Source organism: Falco biarmicus, chromosome 15 (genome assembly GCF_023638135.1).
Source record: "Falco biarmicus isolate bFalBia1 chromosome 15, bFalBia1.pri, whole genome shotgun sequence".
Lineage (NCBI taxonomy): Eukaryota > Metazoa > Chordata > Aves > Falconiformes > Falconidae > Falco > Falco biarmicus.
Genome location: NC_079302.1, coordinates 3,738,146 through 3,757,078, shown reverse-complemented (window position 1 = coordinate 3,757,078; position 18,933 = coordinate 3,738,146). Strand labels below are relative to the sequence as shown.

Below are 18,933 nucleotides of genomic sequence, written 5' to 3'. Positions count from 1 at the left end.
CGAGCGAGGGGCACAGCTACAGCATGCTGGCTACCTAGTGCGGGGGCCAGAGCCGGCTAATGGGGCAGGCACAGCCACAGGGAGACAGTGGAAAACCCTATAGATATTACAGCAGGGATGGCTGCAACATGGGAAAACACAACTTGGTTTCAGGGGGAAGCTCCATCCCTGGAGTGGGGCAGGCAACATCCCTACCTGGGGTGCTCGGGCCGATGCTCGGGCTCGGGCTGGCTCGGGGCACGCCCCATGTCCAGGTGCTGCTCCAGCACTTGTTGCCGGAACTCCGAGACTTGAGATTGCCGATCTTCCTTCTCCTGGCGCAGCCGGCGCTGCCGGGCCAGCCACTTCTCCTCCTCGTTGGTGCGGTGGATGAGCAGCGCCGTGGCTGCGCTGCTCCCCGGCAGCGGGAACACGTTGTGGTTGGGGATGAGGCTGGGCACGGGGTGGTGGGAGGCTGGTGGCTGGTGCAGTGGGTGCTGGATGGGCTTTGGCGTCGGAAGCACCGAGTCCTTGAGTTTCTCTGGGTTGGAAAGGGGGTGCCGGAGTCAGGGCACAGAAAGGGGGGGGCCACTCACAGCCAGCTGTTCGCTATCGGGGTGTTCTGGGGTGTGTGCCCCCCCTCAAGCATCGCTGTGGGCGGGAGGCACCCAGAGCCGTGGGGCAGCCACCAGCCTGAGCCTGGAGGTCCCCTGCCCACGTGGCACGGGGGGGCTGCCCGCTCACCGCCAGCCCAGCTGCCAGGCATGCCGTGGCACTGGGCACAGTGCCGCCCCGGACCCAGTCAGATGGCACAGGCACCGCGCCGCCTCTCCGACAGCCACGGCAGCTGGGCTTTTGGCAAAGCGAGCTGGCAGCCAGGCGAGCCCAGCTCCATCCCAGGCCACCTCCCGGGGCCACCAACCCCCTCGGCTTTGCCATCTGGAGGGGAAAGGGGACCACGGCTAGCTGTGCTGAGGGTGGTAGCCCCCCACCTGTCACGCCTGGGGACGTTACCTGGTCTGCTGGGCACCAGCGGCTCTGCCGGCTTGCCCCGCTCCTCGGCTGGGTGCCCCCGCAGCCCGTGCAGCTCGGCCACGGGGAGGAAGGGCCCTTCCATGGCTTTCACCATGCTCAGCTCCTTCTCCCGGGCACGCTCCCGCTGCCGCTCCAGCTCCCGTTCCCGCTCCTTCTCCCGCTCTCGCTCCAGCTCCTTCTCGCGTTCCCGCTCCCGTTCACGCTCCTTCTCCCGCTCCCGGTCGGCTTCTCGCTCCCGCTCCTTCTCCCGCTCCCGCTCGCGCTCCCGCTCCCTCTGCCGCAGCTCCTCATCCATTTGCAGCCTGCAAAGAAAACCCCCCAAAAAAAAAACAAAAAAAAAACCAAACCACCAACCCCCAAACAACCCCCAGATGTTTGTTAGCATCCCCTGGAAAGTCCTGTCCGCTGCCCACCCCGGCCATCATCCCCGCTGTACCTCTCAGCGGCGAGGCTGGAGATGCGCTCGGACTGCAGGGCAGAGAGGGAGGAGTGCGAGAGCTCGGGGGGGTACCGCACCCCCGAGAGGTGCAGGTGCATGGCCGAGGGGTGCAGGGGCGGCAGCGAGCCCGGTGCCGGCAGCGGGTAGAAGGGGGACCGCAGCGCCGACAGGCAGTATGACTCGTCCATCCTGGGAAGACAGGGATGCTCAGCAGGATGCACCACTCGGAGGGAGAAAGAAACCCTCAATTCCTCCCCACTGGGAGTGACCCCAGGCTGGATGGGGGCTGCCTTCTACTGGGAAAGGGGTTTGGAGAGCCCAAAAATCCCTCAGTGCAGCACCACAGCAGGCTCCCACCTCCCCAGCCCCCGGGCTCATCCTCCAGCATTCCCCGAGGACACCCAGGCCACTGGCCGATGCCCACCTGAAGGCAGGGTGCGGGAAGGGGTGATGCGTCAGGTAGCTGGGGTGGTAGTAAGCGGCGGCGGCAGCCGGATCCAGGCCGAGGGGTGGCAGGGAGGACATGCGGAGGTCCTCGGCGGTGTGGTAGGGACGGAAGCTGCGCAGGTAATCCTCAGTGACAGCGCTGGGAGGCACCACGTGGTGGACCGGCCGCTGCAGGCTGGGGGAGCAGGGAGATGGTCACCATCCCACCCTGTCCCCCTGGGGAGATGTCACTCCCCCACAGAGATGCCTGGTGGGACCAGACTCCGCAGGGGACACCTGCATCCTGCAACCCCCCCACCATCCATTGCTGACAGACTCACTTGAGAGGTGGGAAGCGGGAGTCCTGGACCACGGAGCTGGGGGGCAGCCCAAAGGAGTAGGGTGTCCCCAGGAGGTGGGAAGGGACGGCAGGCCCCCCTGCTTTCTCCTGTGCAAGGGGGGGCTCTGAGATGAGGCGCTCGCGGCCACCGCTGCTGCTGCCTCGCGACCCTGCTTCTTGCTGGAAGGCAAAGAGGCAGAAATGCCAAGCTGGGCGTCAGGCAGGGGGGCAGGGATGTGGGGGGGGTCCCTGCTACATCCCCACCCCAAGTGTCCTAGTGAGTGACCCAGTGGGTCCCCAGTGTGCCCACAGGGTCCCTGACTGGCACCAGTACCCAGGGGAGGATGCATCTGCTGGAGCATCCTCCCATATTCCAGCTGTCCAATGAGGGCTGGAGGGGTGTGAGGGGCCGGGGGGGTGGGGTGGGGGGTGCGGGGGGGCACCAGCGGAGGGGGCACCAGCTGGAGAGGGGGTGCTGAAGCCAGGGCAGTGCTGACAGCAGGACACACATTACCTGCCTGGAGATTTACGGGCCGCTTTGTTCTCCAGAGCTATTAATCATCTGGGGAGGATACAGACGTGGCCAGGGGAAATCCAGCAGGCCTTTGATAACGGCCATAAACCAGGGGGCAGCCCAGCATCCCCCCCCGCCCCGCAGCCAGGCCAGCATCAGCACCCCCACCCCACCACAGGGCCTCAGCTGTCCTTCCATCAGCTCCTCATCCCCGGTGCCGGGATGAAGATCGCTCCCTCCTGGCACCCACGCCGGCTGGGGAGGGATCCCCTGGCAAGGGGGGGACCTCTCACGGTGACACGAGGTCCAGCAGTTAGTGGGGGGACCTCCGGCAAGGCAAGGTTGGGTTTAAAAATGATTATTTTTCATTGCATCTTCTCCATTTAGCAGCTATAGGAGGAGGATGGTGGCAGCCCTTCCCCACAACCCTGCATCCCCTCCCCATCCCCTCCCAGTCCCCAGAACCTCCAGGGTAGGTCACAGGTCCCCAGCCATTGGGGATGGTCCCAAGGTCACCACGGCCGGCACAAAGGGCATCCCCCCCGCCACCTCTGCCGCCTGCATTAAGGCTTATTGTGCGTGCCAGCCTCTGCTCTAATTACCTCCCCATCTCGGGGCGTCACGCTGCGAGCACGGCTCTGCCAGACAATAACCCACGCTCGGTTAACCCCCATGCTGCGGGGGTCACCGGGGAGGAGGTGATGTGGGGGTGGGGAGCACCCGGACACCCCACGCACCCCTCCGAGCACTCGGGGATCATGGTTCAATTTATTTTTCTCTCCCGCCCTCGGTGTTTCTCATCCCCTCCCATCGCCTCTCCGCTTTGTGGTTTAATTAGTCTTTCCAAGTGGCATAATCCCCCCGGGAATCTGCTTGTAGCGTGTGCAGGAGAGAACCACTAACGATGCTTCTTAATTAGCCGCTCCCCCTCCCCTTCTTCGTTGGCTCCCCTCTGGATGGCAGCCCAGGGACAACGATAGCAACCCAGGGACATGGCGGGGAGAGGGGACAAAACAGGGGGCAGCTCCCACTCCCTCGGGAGCAGTGCAACCTCGGACCACGGTTGGCACAATCAGTGCCACACGTGGCACCCCACACCCCCCATCCTAGGGGGGGGGCCGGGCACCCCACAGACACAGCCATACCTGTCTGCCCTCGCTCCTCCAGACCCCGTTGACCGTCTTCGTGGGGGCAATGGTGACAACGGGTGGTGTGCTGGGCACGCTGTGCCCCCCTGGGGGCACGATGATGGGGCCCATGGGGCCACGCTTGGGCGTGCTGGCAGGGGAGCTGTGGTTGGTGGCTGGCGAGGAGACCGGGGATGACTCACTGCTTATCGAGGACCCTGAAATTAAAAATTAAAATAAGTGGGGAAAAAGGCAGCTGTTACCCAGCTGAAACCACCCTCTGAACAAGCTGAAGCCATCCCATGCCATCCCCAGTGGGACACCCCGCTGCAGGGACCAGCGATGGGGCACGGGGATGCAGGCAGGGCCATCTGCATCCCTCCAGCCCCCGAGGCTGGACCCCCATCCTCCCATCCCGGGAGGTCCCAGGGAGCCCTGTCCCAAAGGAGGTTCCCTCCAGTGCTAAAAGGCTTTGCCCCACATGGTATGACAGGCACCCTCTTGCTCCCATCTAAGAGGGACTGCCTGCTGCCCACCCCCCCCTCCCGTAAAGCCCTTCACAGGTGAGCCCTGCCCGCTGCCAGCCTTGGCGTGAGTGACACCGATGCGATGCCAGCCCCAGGTGGCCACTTCTCAAAGCCGAGCCCACAGGCTCCTTAATCCAGCTGCCAAAGTCGCCGTGCATGAGCTGGGGCACTCGGGAGACACTGGGACAAAGGAGTCTCCCTGTAACCCCTGGGCAAGGCTTTGGCTTTATTTGCATAATACATCTGTATTTTAAATTATACCCACTCTGGGGATGCTGGCGATGTATCCAAGGGAAAAATAAAAATGGAATTAAAGCGGAGAGTGCGATGTGGGTAGAAAAGCAGAGCTGGAGCAGAAATACAAATTCAACGTTAACTAGGGCACACGGCGCCGGCATCTGCTCTGCAGCACACTGACTGCTCCTAAACCCCAGCCAGGCAGTTTGGGGGGCTTCTACCCCCCACAACCCTGCTCCCAACAGCCCGGAGTCTGGGCCAAGAGAAGGCTTCTGACATGCTGGCAAGGACCAGCTACAGGTCACCAAGGAGTGGCCCACGGTGACGGCAGGATGCTAGCCAAGAGGTGGCGATGCTCCCCATTCTGGTACTGAGCCTGGCACCCAGAGGGGCTTTGTCTCCCCCGAGTGTGCAAGCCAGCTCCCCTGAGCGTGCAAGCTGGTTCCTTGCCCTGCAAACACGCAGTTTGGCTCCTCTGCGTGTGCAAGCCAGCCCTTGCCCTGCAAGCATGCAAGCCAGCTCCCCTGAGTGTACAAGGTGTCTCCTCGCCCTTCGTGTGTGCAAGCCGGCTCCCTTGAGCGCGCAGGCTGGCTCCGTGCCCTGTCAGCACACAAGCTGGCTCCCCTGAGAGTGCAAGGCAGCTTCTCACCCTGCAAGCAACTCATCTCCATCCCCCTCCAGAAGTCCCACGTACTCCTCACCACACTCGCCCCCAGCACCAGGGTAACACCGGGAGGGAGCCAGGAGCCGGCGGGGCCAGGAATGCCGCAGGGAAGCGCGAGCATCCCCAGGCATCCCCAGGCAGCGGGAAGGATGCTCAGCGGAGCAGAGAGGCCAAGCGGAGCAGCCCACTGCCGGCCGCCCTGCCTTATTAATTATTCCCGAGTCGCTCCGAATTGCTTTCATTTCAAGAGCAGCAAGACTGGGGGAAAGAGAAAGGCTGCCCGCGACAAAGGAGGCCGCCGATACGGATTTGACACCCACTGAAGTCTATCTTGTCAGCGCAAGGCCAACAACAATTAGCAGCCTAATCCCCTCTGAGCTGGGAAGCCATTACTCACCACGCGATAGCGTTAACAATCAATACCATCACAATGAGCCCGGCAATTAATGAAGCTAAAGTCTTACTTCAGAACCTTAATTCTCGCTGTGTGGCTTTAAACGGGAGGGTTTGTGATCGTTATAATTAACTGGTGGTATTCAGCCAGGAGTTAGTCAATGAAACTAATCTGGATTGGAGATGACAAGAGGCACAGTGTGATGGTGTCACCTTTGTTTTCTGACCTCCCGCTTTCCGCTCGGCGATAGCAGATTAGCAGCCCAGGCTGACAGGCAAATGTAATTAACAGCTGAGACCCTGAAGGAGGAGGGGGGGCAAAAAGAAAGGAAGGGAGGCGGGGAAATAAAACCCACCCTGCAGACAGCCCAGGGCAGGACTCGAGGCAGGAGCCCCCAGCCAGGAGATGGCTTCGGGGGCTTCTTGGGGCTTTGCTGGGATGGAGTTGGCCGGGATGAGCCCCTGCAGCTGGGGATGCTGTGAGAAAGCGGGACATCCCTACAGACGCCCCAGTACAACTGCCAGTCCACAAAGCCAGTAAAAAAGCTGGTGATCCTGGGTGGACCCCAGTCGGCATCACCCCATCAGCTGCATCTGCCATGGCAAAGCACCTCCCATTGTGGGAAAGGAAGCAGGGTGAGGACCTGGGGGCAAAGCAATTAATTTCCCTGGGGCTAACAACCACAGTGTTGAGAGAAACCCCCTTCCTGACAGGCACCCAAACCCACGCCTATTAAAAACCTCCGGGATGAGCCACTTCGGGCACACAGATGGGCGAGGACAGGTTTTTTTTGCAAACTGACTATGCAGTCATTAAGGGGAAATCCAAAGAGAACACGGCTGCTTCTCTCCAGCACCATGAAATCCATGCCAAAACCTGCTGACGTCCCTTTGGATGGGCTGAGCAGCATGGTGGGGACACAAGCCATGGAGCGTTGGGGGGGAAGAAAAGGCAAAATAATCCCCCAAACCCAACCAACCGCCCCGAAGGAAGCGGATGGGCTTTGGAGGAGACAGCGGGGGAGAACCAGGAGCTCCCAGCGAGGCTGAAGCATCATCAAGACCTGGTTCCCTCAGCATCACGGGGACCCGGTGTCCCCACGTGCTTCCACGGGAGCAGCTGATGCCAGAGGCTTCGGGTCACGGCCCTGCCAGGGTCTTTCGTGGCTGGTGAGGGGCTGCAAGGAGGGTCCTGCAGATGGCACTTGCAAAACGGGTCTTCCAAAACAGAGCCTTGAAAAAACAATGTTCCAAAAGGAGTCTTGCAGAAGGGATCTTCCAAAAGGAGCCTTCCAAAAAACATGTTGCAAAGGGTCAGGTGTCCTCCCCAGGAACCAAAGTGCCCAGGCAGTGGGCAATGACCCAGCGGGGAGCACCCACCAACAGAAGTACCAGGGATAAATACTATTTCATTGCAAATTAATGATGCCAGCAGCCTCCTGGTGAAATGCTTCATAGCTTGGGGACAGGTTGCTTACCCTGCACATGTGGGACAGCCCTGGCGATTCCCTCAGGACACGCTCCTCATGGCAGCGGGGACCTCAGGGTGCCCTGGCGCTGCAGCAGCAGCAGCTCATACCCCCCCATCATGAGTTGCACCCCACACCCGAGCAGAGACAGGGGGTGCGATGAAGGATGCAGCAGCCACGCCACTGTAGGGTGACAGGGACCTCCTGGGGGCACCCAAATTTGCTGTTTAGCCAGGCAACTCGGCTGGGGAAGGAACAGAATTGAGGAGCCTCCGGAAAAGACAGTATTTCAGTGAAGCGTGGTGGGAAGGAGTGGGTTGGGGGGGGCAGGGAGGAACAGGTCCCCCCGCGCCGCACTCTCCCAGGCTTTCTCCCAGGGTATGGCGAGTGATATGGCATTTGGATTACTCCGGCTGAATTGAATTTCTAAACTGCCCCCTCGAGACAAGACGCCGGAGAAAGACATTAGCTTGGGAAATGGCGAGAAAATGCCGACAGCCAACTCCCGGGTGGCAGCAGCAGGGAAAGGCACTGATACTCGGCATTCCCCCCACCCCCGGTCCCTGTCCCCATCATCGTCCCCTACCTCTGGGTTCCTCGGCTTGCTTGGCGAGCTTGCGGAGAGCGGCGGCGAAGCTGGAGGAAGGTGCTGCCTGGACGGACAAAGTGCTGCTGGCTGCCGGGCTGCCATTGGGGACGATGGAGCCGTTCAGTGGCGAGGGGGTGAGGGGGCTGACGGTGGCAGTGGTGCGGGTGGCGGTGGAGAGCATTCCTAGGGACGGCGACTTCGGCTCATGGCTCATGCCTGCAAACAAGAGCAGCCCACGTCAGACAGGGGTACAGGGATGGGAATGGGGAGAGCGGGTCCCCAGATCCACCCACCCCCCCAGGAGCAGGAACAACCCACAGGACAAGCAAGGCCTTCCCTCTGGTTCACCACCCCACCCCAAAACGCAGCCCAGGTTCATGCAATGGGGGGAGCGAGCAGGCAGGTGCAAGCCCTGCATGCTTACGGGGCAGCAGCTTCTCTCGCAAAGTGAGCACGCCAAGGTTGCTCACCCATGGGAGACAAGGTGACGCGGGGGCCAGCAGCTGCTGCCTGTGTCCCGCAGCCCCACCAATCCCCCCCGGGCTGGGCTGCTCCCAGGGAAGGGCATGGGGGGCTCAGCAGAGCCCCGTGGGAATGGAGAAGGTGTTTCAAGGGGACATGGGGACTTCACCATCCTGATGGAGGTGGTGGAGAGGGGGGCAGCTCCCTGACTCCAGTGGTGCTGCTAAAACCCAAAGCAACACCGCTGTACACGTAATTACCACCACCACACCCCCAAATCCCCACCACTGCACCCTCAGATCCCCAATATTGCATCCCTGGGCTGCCAGCATTGCACCCCCAAATCCCTACCATTGCACCTTCAGTCCCTGCTGTGGCACCTTCAAATCCTCCATATCGCACCCCTAGTTCCCCCCACTTCATCCCCCAGTCCCCACCATCACATCTCCAAATCCTCACCACCGCAGCCCCAAATCCCCACCACAGCACCCCCAAATCCCTACACAGCACCCCCAGCTCCCCACCGTTTCACCTTCAAATCCTCACCACGGCACCCCTGAGTCCACATCGTTGCACCCCAAAGCCCAGGGGTGCTACAGGGCACAGTGGCCCCTGAAGGTGGGGGTTTGGGTGCTACTGAGTGGGAGGGTGCAGCCCTCCCTGCGTCCCCTCCAGCAGCCACTCCAGGGCTCTCCACCTCCCAAAATAGCAACTGCTGATGTCAGGGCCCTTAAAATAGACTTCCATACGAGCAGCTTCATTAACACCTGCCTAAAATTAGCCCTGCTCCCAGGTGGGCAGGTGGGCGGGGGGGGGCTGAGGGGCAGCCCTCCAGCTCCCAGTGGGGCCGGAGGCAGCTTAAGGCACTGGCAATGCCGGAGACCCCAGAGCATCCCATGGCAGAGGGTGGCCGGGCAGAGTGGCAGGCGCCAGGGCGGGGGGGCCGTGAGTGCCACTCAGCGTTGATTAATCTTTGCCCCCCGGCCCCAGGAGAGGCGGCCAGCGCGGCGGCGTGCGCTCCCCTCTGCCCTCATTATACAAGCATTTATTAACTCCGGTGCTCTCAGCCATTGACTGCCGCCTTGTCGACACGCTCGCCTCATGTAAATTCATTACCAGAACAGCTGGGAAGCCAACCTGCCGGCCTGGCCCAGGCACCCCCAGGCTTTGCACCGGCCCTTGGTCCCCTGGATGAGTACCTGGGTGCCTCCCCAGAGAGCAGGGAACTGGGTTCTGCCTGCAGCGCCATGCACCATCCCAGTGGGCTGCAGCACCCCAGGCCCAGCCTGGCATCCCCTGGGCACCAAGCTGCATCCTCCAGGCACAGCCCTGCATTACCCAGGCACTCCCTGCTATCCCCTGGGTGCAGCCCTGCACCCTGCGGGCACTGCCCCACATCCCCTGGGTACAATCCCACATCCCCTGGGCACAAGTTTGCATCCCCTTGGCAGAGCCCCGCATCCCCTGGACACTGCCTGCCATCCCCTTGGCATTGCCCCGCACCCCCCAGGCACTGCCCCACATCCCCTTGGCACCCCCCCGGCACCCCCCTGGCACAGCCCAGCACCCCCCAAGCACAGGCCTGCAGCCCCCCAGGCACCGCCCTGTGCCCCCCCGCCCCGTTTTCCCCAGCTACTAACCCCAGCATGACCCCCAGCCCCAGTGCAAGGTTGGACGTGCCTCGCTAACCAGCCGCTGGGGATTAGCACGCTCACGCACGCTCGCCGGGGCACGGGGGCTGGCGGCAGAGCATCACCCGTGTGATGCTCAGCTGATCCCCGTGGCCCCAAACGCCTCCCAACAAACTCATGATCCCGCTGGGATTTGCCGGGCAAGCGTGGGGCAGCTCCGAGCCAGCAGCTTGCCGTGAAGCATGTGGGGAGCTGGGTTCCCCCCCACCCTGGGCTAACGCAAGCTGCGCCGCTGCCCCAGCCGGGCTCCAAACCAGTTTTGCCACTCCTGGCCGGTGATAAAATCGGCGCCTCCGCCCCGGCTGGGGCCCGAGCAGCACCGCTCACCCGCCTTGCCCCGACGCAGGTGGCGTCCGTCTGTCCGGGCGTCCCTGGGCTGCTCTGCGGGACAACTGCCAGCTGGGGAAACTGAGGCACGCTGGGGCGGGGGAGTCGGTCGGGCACGAGCATCCGTGTGGGGATGGGGATGCAGGACTGCGCTCCATCCCTCCAGCATCCCATCACCAGTGCGGCACGGGTGCTGCTCACTTCTGTGGGTGCCACCATCCCCACGGTGGCTGGGGACACCATGCCGCCTCACAGCGAGGTGGGGCCTCCCCCCAGCTCTCGCCCTCCTCCTGCCCCTCCCCGGCTGCTTTTCCCAGCAGGCAGATCCGTGCGGAAAAACAGGTCAAGTTCGGAGCCTGGCAGCAGCCCGGGGTCATGACAGCGGTTGCCTCACCGAGGCAGGGAGCCAAACCCTGAAACGGGACAGGCTGCCCCCCGCCCCACAGGGAGAGGGGCTGGCACCCCCAACGTACCTGCCCTCGGGCACCACTCGCTGCCTTCGCCCCCCCCAGGCAGGCAGCTGCTGCCTGTACGCCCCCCTGCCAGGCCACGGCAGGCTGGGGGTGCGGGGGCTGCAGGACGCCTGCTTCCGCTGCTGAAGCCACGGAGGAGGCTGGGGACCGGGGACCAGGCGACGTCCCTGTCCCTCCCACGGCATGTGCCCGGGCACGGCAGTGCAGGGAGTGTCTGGCATTCCCAGTGCCTGCTGGCTGCCTGCCCGTGGGAGCAGGCAGGTCCCTGCCCGGCAGCAGGAGGAGAAGGGGATGGCAGGGGCCATCGCCGCGTCCCCCTCACCCTTCCCTGTGCCACCACCGTGTCCTGGCACCCCTTCCCGCAGTGCCACGCACGGCACCAGCCAGGGTTTGGCATCCCTGATGGTGCAGGACCCCAAGCCCCTGGCTCCTGGGGGCGGGGGTGTCCCTGCCCCCGGCCCCCCGCAGCCCTGGTGCAGGGCTGGGAGCAGGGAGCTGGGAGCGTGCCATCATCTCTCCATCTGCTCCTGATGACGCTGGCGGGTTTTTTGGCAGCGGGAGCCTCCTCCGGCAGCGAGAGCAGAACCAGTCTGGCTGCCTGGTGGGGCTGGAGACAAATAAACCACGCCGGCTGCCGCCGCGGGCAGGCAGGACTGGGCTCCCAGCACCCTGAGACCCCGGGGATCCTTCTCCCGTGGGCAGGGGGCACAGGGTACCCTGCCTCCCCATCCCCACTGCAGGCAGCTGCCGGGAAATGCGGCGCAGGCAGGTTTAGCACCTTGGTTTCTGCTCCCCCCGCCGCCCCCCAGCACCTTGAAAGGCCCCTAATGAGCATGAAGTGCCCTTCAGAGCAGATTGCCATTGAACTCAACCTGCACCAGCCGCCCGCTTTAAAAGCAGCTATTTTGAGCTCCCGGGCTCCCAAGCGCTGGAACTAATAATTTATTACCAAATACGATCAGGCAGCAGCTCCAGCCCCCGGCAAATGGAGCGGAAAAAAACCCCAGCGCAGCGGGAGGCCGAGGGAGCAGGGAGAGCTGAGCATCCTCCATCCTCCCCGGGACGGATCTGCACCCACCGCGCAGGACCTCGGCTCGGATGGAGCCCGCTTGGCCAAGCCCCGTGCAAAGCTCCTCCACACTCCCTCTGGACGGGTCCCCAAGGAATTTGGGGTGATGCTCCACTGTGCAAGGTCCCACTGCCTTTCCCCCCCTCTCTCAGCACCTCAGTTCCCGCTCCAGAGTCGCATCCAGCTGCACGCTCCAAGCGGGAACAGCTGCTTTGCATGGATTTTCAATGCTAATGGCCTCGCATTGTTAAGACCCCCCCTCCCCGATGCCTGAATGCAGCAGGCAGGGCCCCGGCCGGCTGCCTGTGTGGGCAGGAAGGAGGGCAGGCAGCCAGGGCCAGCACGTGCCCATCGTCCCCCCACCATGTGCCCCGTCGCCCCGAGAGCCAACAGGCAGGGGACAGGCAGCGGGGACCACCTCATCTCCTACCAAGCTGCCACACATTTTCCACCCCTCATTAAAACAGCTCTGCTGCCGCACCTACAACATGCCCCATTAATTAATTAATTGATCGATCGGAGCCCGCACTCCTGCCCTCACTCCCCACTGCCTGGCACACAGCCGAAACGAAGGGAGGTGGCTGGGCTTGGTGTCCCCAGGTGTTCCCAGGGATGGAGAGATGCAGGCGTAGCCCCTGCCTATTTTTAGGGTCTTTGGGGCAGAGCCCATGACCCAGCCCAGGAGCATCCCACCTTAGCTGGCTCCTCAGCACCCTTGGAGGGGTCCAGGTAGGTCCCCTGGAGTGAAGGCCACCTTGCTGGCCAGGGATGGGATTCGGGGCTCCCTGGGGAGCCTGGCACGGCACCGAGAGTCCAAGCGCATGGCGCTATTAGCCGGCTGCATCTCCATCGATCACTCCTCCATGGACCACTGATCTGGCAAACGACAACAAGCAAAACTAATAAGAGCTCGTTTGGAGGGCGCAGCGCCAGGGAGGGGCTGGGGCCGGCGTGATGTGGGATTATTTTTCTCCCTTGCCTCCCTGTGCCCAGCCCAAGCAGCCTTGGGTGCTTTTTAAACCCGTAGGAAATTGAGCTAGTAAAACATTTGCTTCAAAGCAACTTTATTCCCCATTTCTGCCCTGGCAGAGCAAGCTGGGGGCTTCGAAAATAAAGTGCCTGTGCCCAAAGGATGCTGCTGGCACCCAAACCCCTCTCTGCGGCACCCAGATTGGCACGGCAGCTCCTCTCAGCTCCTGATGCCCAGACCCAGGTGCCAGCTGTCCCTCAAGGCCACCCCCCTGCTTTGGCAGAAGTGGGGTACAGCCCCCACTCCTCCTCTTTGCATTAGCTGCTGCTGGGGGGCTGAATGGCTACATGGGGTGCGTGGGTGGGTGTTGGGCATCACACAACACTGCTGGGCACTGCATGGGGCTGCCAGGCATTGTGTGGGAGAGAGCTGGGCATTGCAGGGGGCTGCTGGGCATTGTGGGCGGCTGCTGGGCATTGCAGGGGGCTGCTGGGCATTGTGGGGGGCTGCCAGGCACTGCGTGGAGGAGCCAGGCATTGCATGGGGCTGCTACACACTGTGTGGGAAAGAGCTAGGCATTGCATGGGGCTGCTGGGCATTGCAGGGGGCTGCTGGGCATTGCAGGGGGCTGCTGGGCACTGCATGGGGCTGCTGGGCATTGTGGGCGGCTGCTGGGCATTGTGGGCGGCTGCTGGGCACTGCAGGGGGCTGCTGGGCATTTCAGGGGGCTGCCAGGCACGCATGGTACTGCTGTGCACTGCATGGGGCTGCTGGGCACTGCACGGTGCTGCCAGGCATTATATGGTGCTTCCAGGCATTCCACGGCGGCACTGGGCACGGTGTGGAACAGGGCTAGGCACTGCACGGTGCTGCCAGGCACTGCACGGTGCCGTTGGGCATCCCACAGCGCCGCAGGGCATCGCAGAGCGCCGCTGCGCATTGCACCGCGCCGCTGGGCACCGTGCGGGTCAAAGCCAGGCACTGCACGGTGCTGCCAAACCTGGCACAGCGCTGCCGGGCACCGCACGGGCCGGGAGCGGGCGATGCCTGGTGATGCCAGGTTGCCCTCCCACCCGTGTCTCCCGGCCCCAGCTCCGACCCCATCCCCACGCCAGCAGCTCGCCACAGCCCTGCGGCGGGCAGCGCAGGCTTTGCCGTCAGCAGCGCATTGTTCTCAGCGCGAGAAGCCCTTGCCCAGCAGATGGCAGGTATAACAAAGCAGCTTGCTGCGGCCAAGCCAATTATTTATCTAATTATGATTTACCACTTAACCACATGATCTTTCTGCAGAGTTGTAGGCAATTAAAACCGGGGTGATTATGTGGATTATGCAAATCGGCTGGAGCCGAGCGAATAAAATTGGAGATTAGAGTTTCACGCAGGCTGGATCTTGCACGGGGCAGGTCCTGGTGGGGCAGGGGGAGTCAGGGGCAGGGCAGGGGGGCTGCTGGCAGGGGCGGGGGGGCCAGGACCCAGCCAAGCCAGAGGCTATGGGGCAGAGTTCAGAGGTGCCAGGGCAAGGCGAGGGGATGCCTCCTGCCACCCTGCTGCCTTTGAGGTGCTGCAGCCCCCCTCCGGCAAAGCCAAGGGGGTCCACAGCCAAAAGCTGCCCCCCATCATGGGGGTGGGTGGCCCCAGGGGACCCCTCACCACTGGCAGAAAGCAGCCGGTGACTCAGCCGGCACCGGGGATTTCCCAGCACCTCAGCTGCACCCCAAAAAAAGTGGAGGGGGGATTCTACAGCGCAGACCCCATCCCTCGCCCCATCTGTGGGCAGCTAATGAAGGGCTCCAGGGGCAACGGGTATTAATAACCGGTATTAATAACAAGTATTAATAACGCTGCCTGGCAGATTACTCTGCCCGCCTGGCTTGATATGAGATTTATGCATGGTGCGAACTCCGGAAATACAGAAGTATTAATGGTAATACCTCGTGTCCTAGCAAAGGTCACGGGCAATCTCCATCAATCCCACTGCTCCGCTGGCAAAGCCGGGGGTCCGGGCAGGATGGGGGGTCCCCCCTACATGCATGGCAGCACCACTGTTTATAACCCTGCGGATAGCCCAGCACAGACCAGAGGGAAGGTTTTACCATGGGATAAGAAATTAACACTGGCAAACAGCAAATTTACTGCGTGTATTTTCAGTTTCCTAACATTGACACCATCTGCTAGCAATCAGTGCCCCGCACCACCGGCCTTTTAGTTATAAGATGCTGTGGAGGTCTGGGCGAGACCTTGGCTCGCTCCTCACCTGGCAGCCCTGGATCCCCTTGCAGTGTCCCATGGCGTCCCCAAGGGACAGCCCAGGGTCTCACCACCACCTTGGTGGGTGTCTCACCCCTTTCATGAAGCCCCCCCAAGAAAGGGGCACCAGCAAGGAGGGTTTGAAGCAGCAGTGATGCCCATGGAGCCAGACTCTGCTGGGGATGGGCACAACACGCTGCCAGCACTGGTGGGACAGATCCAGCACGTTCTTCATCATGGGGCAAAATCAATCAAAAACCCAGGTCTGAGGGTCCAGTGCCAGGGGGAGCAGACCCCTCTTCCCACGCCAGGATTTAGGGTGATTAGCACCGGCGATCCCACGTGCCGGTGCCCCCGCACGCATAGTATCTTCCCTTTTCGCCTACAGTAATCCTCAGCCTTTCGAGCAAATTATTAAAATTCACTTATATTTAATCTGCCTGCTGGAATTAATTGAATTTTTACGCTTGGCAAATGTCAGTGGGTGCACGCTGCCTCCCAACGGGAACCCGGCTGCAGGTGCAGCGGGCGCAGCCCCGGGCTTTTACTCCTCTCTGGGGACAAAACCCACCCTGGGGTGTGGGACAGGGTGCCTGTGGCAGCCACAGCCCCTGTCGGCAATGGGTGGTGGGATGCATGGGTGCCAGCACCCTCCCAGCTCTTCGGGAGATGCTCCGTGGCACCAGGCATGCATCCCTGACACCTGCCTTCCTCCACAGGGTGTGCATTAAACACTCCCCAAATCCCAAGGGATTCTCACATCAGCTCCCAGCAGTGCCTCAATAGCTTTGGAAGGGACATGGGGAGCCCCCTCCACTTCCCAACCCACAGCACTGCCAGAGAGTGCCAGCACCCTGCCTAGTGATGGGGTCCTCTGCCAGGCAACGAGAGCCTTCCTCCCCTCCCCGTCATCCTCCTTGAAAATTGCCAAAGCGTCTAATTTGCCCGCCGGGAATGCCGAGGGAAAAGAGCCTCTATTTTGCCAGTAATAAGCCCTCCAGACAAAGGCAGGATGAGCCATTCAGCACTGGGAAGGGGGAAGGGTCCAGCCCCGTGCTGGAGCAGTGCTGGGGGCGTGCGGGTAGGGAGAAATTCCCTCCTGCCTGGGGGAGCTGGCACCAGGACACGCATGGCATCCCAGCATCATCCTGGGATGACCCAGGTGTGAGGTCCTGAGCTCCTGGATGGGTGCTGGTACGGGCAGCATCACTGGCCACCATGCTGGGGACACTCCTGCTCTGCAAACTGGGACCGATACCCAAATCCCATGTGGGCTCGCTCTCCGTTCCCCCGGGGACAGCCCCGGTTGCCACTCGGGGACACTCTCCCCATCCACTGGCTTTGCACCGCGATGGAGAAGTTCACGGTCGGCATGAGCCACGGGGGACCCCGGGGCCCGGCAGGCAACTTCCAAACTTGACTGGCGCTTGCCCCCCTCCACCGCCCGCCCAGGATTATCATAAATTAAGACATAATTACTCCATGGAAATTTACAGCACAAAGCTGCGGCGCTAACAAGTGTGTTTGGCGGCACCGGGAGGGGGGACATACAAAGCGCTATTGTCTGGCAGGCGCCAAAAAATCTGCTCTGCCCCGAAAACGCCGCATCCCGGGGACAGGGATGGGGATGGACCGACTCCATCGCAGCCGCCCGAGCGCTGCAGCAAGCCATGTGCGTGCCCCACGCGTGCGGGGATGGAGAGGGGCACAATGCTCCAAGAGGAGGGTCCGAGCCTGCAGGGCTGGGCAAGGGTGGGTGAAGGCTCCCCGGCGTGCTGGGTGCCCTCCTACCCCGTGCCGAGCAGTGCCGTGGCTCTGCTCCTCGCTGGCAGCTGATGGCACAGCGCCGCTAACAAAGACATCTCCTTTATTCCCTCAAATAACTTTGCACCCAGTCAGCTCCCACCCATGGGTGCTCCCACCCGTGGGTGCTGCACACAGCAAAACCCCAGCAACCCCACATCCGAGACCCCCTTTCACCAACGTCAGCATGCACGGGGTTAAAAATAAATCCCCTGGGGACTTGGGGGACACACACGGGGACCAGTGCCAGTGCTGGTGTGTGTGTGCCCCCCCCCCTCGGCGCCGCCAGTGCTGCCACACTCCCCCAGCTGCCACACGCATTAAAAAATAATAATCAACGTGGAAAAAAACAACAACACAGCGCGAAAAAATTCAGGCGGCTAAAACAAATCCAGCAATAAAGGAGCCGGGGATCCTCGCAAAGCTGGCTATGCAATTAAGCAGTTTTCTGCTGTACGCCGATAATCACCTAATTATACTATTAATGACAGTTCAACCTGCTCGGAAATAAAAGGACATTCTTCCATAACAGGATGCCAGCTGTTTGTTACAGATGTCAAACATCTTTAAAGCGTTATTATTAAAAGAAGGGGGGAAGGAGAAAGCTCAAGCTTGGTGATGCAGAAACGCAGCCGCCTTCCCCCCCCCAAGCCCCTTCTGGGGTGGTGGGTTGGGGTGTCACCCACCCCTTTTTAATGCCAGTGAAATAAACCATCGGAGGGGTGCTGTGTCAGGGGAGCATCCTTCCCGTCGGCGTTTGGTGTAATAAATACCCCGCGTCGGCTCGCGGCAAGAGGCGGCTGTGTTTAATTAAGTGCAGCGTTCAGGAAATAAAGTTAAAAATTAATAATAAAAGTGGAGGGGGGGGAGGACAGGCACCCCGCTGCCAGGCTCGGGGCAGGGCTGGCCCCGCTCCCCCCGGCTGCCGGCAGCGCCTCGAGCGCGGCTGCCGCCGGCGGTGCCCGCGCACGTGCCACGGTGCCGTGCCAAGGAGGAGCGTCCCTGGCAGGTGCTGCCAGCCGGTGCCAAGGAAAGGGAAGGGGACACACACACACCCCGTAGAGAAAAGAAGCACCTGCTCCCCCCAACACCCCGACGTGGGTGTGGAGGTGAGTGATGGCCGCAGCACCCCGGGGACCCCGAGGCACTGGGGGTCCGGCAGTGCCGTGAGGGGGGGGGATGCCTGCTGACGGCGGGGAGGAGGCAGCGGTACCCCGCTTTCATCACAGGCCAAACTCCCGCTGGGGTAATTACACCTTGCCTGCTCTCCCCCAGCAGCACCGCCGCTCCGCACCGGTGCAGCCAGCCCCGGGGGGCAGCCGGGTGCCCACCTGCCATGGGGTGATGCTGGCACTGGTATTACGCACCCACCCGTGCAGCCACCCAGCTTTACACCCTGTCCTATATATCTACAGGCAAATCTGCCTTTAAAACCATCGGGAACCAGGTTTAGCCCAGGAATAAAAAGATTACAGAGAAAGGGGGGGGGGAGGGGGGGGCCGGAAGAAAAGCAGAAGAAAAAGGGGGTGTCTGGGAATAATTCACCCCCTCAAAGCCATGTGGCTGCTGATGTCCTGGGTACCAGTGGTTCCCTGGCACAAGCAGGATGGCTGCAGACAGGCATCAGATTTTGGGGGTGCTCACCTACCCGCTTGGAGCTGGGGGGGCTGTGATCCAGCCCCCTCCTCAGAGCAGGACCCCCAGCCCTGACCCCTTGGCATGCACCAGGCTGGCACTGGCCCCCACTCGCCAGACGGGACCCAGCAGGGAAAAACCATCTGCGAAGCGTCACCCGCAACCCTGAGTGATGCCCTCAGTCCCCCCCTGCCGGTGTAGCTCTCGCTCACCACCCCCCCTTCCCCCGGCTCCCCTCTTCCCCTCCCCTCCTCAAACCATCACAGGGAAGCTGGAAAGTGGTTGACATGGTTGCCATGGCGACCGAATTTAGGACTGGCAAGAGGAGGAGGAGGAGGAGGAGGATGGCGAGGTGGGCAAAGGAGGAAGGTGGGAGGGCTTCCCAGCACCCCAACACAGCCTGCCCCCCCCCGCGGCATCCCCCGGCCCCCCCTCGGCACCCCACCGGCATCACCCTCGAGCACCCTGCAACCACAAACCCACTGAGGATGAGGAAGGGCCACCCCAACCCCAGCAC

The 18,933-nt window shown here is 62.1% G+C and overlaps 1 protein-coding gene across 2 annotated transcripts in view; it reads right to left on the bottom strand.

The window, feature by feature from the left end:
• The window catches only part of GSE1 (Gse1 coiled-coil protein), a 102,835-nt gene that overhangs the window by 8,681 nt on the left and 75,221 nt on the right, over nt 1-18,933 (bottom strand). For both annotated transcript variants that reach the window (XM_056360671.1, XM_056360672.1), the window contains exons 3-9: nt 7,737-7,955; nt 3,879-4,078; nt 2,221-2,399; nt 1,878-2,075; nt 1,451-1,642; nt 994-1,316; nt 196-520 (exon numbers count right to left, since the gene is read on the bottom strand). In XM_056360671.1, the coding sequence (XP_056216646.1) occupies nt 196-520; nt 994-1,316; nt 1,451-1,642; nt 1,878-2,075; nt 2,221-2,399; nt 3,879-4,078; nt 7,737-7,955 (1,636 nt within the window). The remainder of the gene's footprint in view (nt 1-195; nt 521-993; nt 1,317-1,450; nt 1,643-1,877; nt 2,076-2,220; nt 2,400-3,878; nt 4,079-7,736; nt 7,956-18,933) is intronic.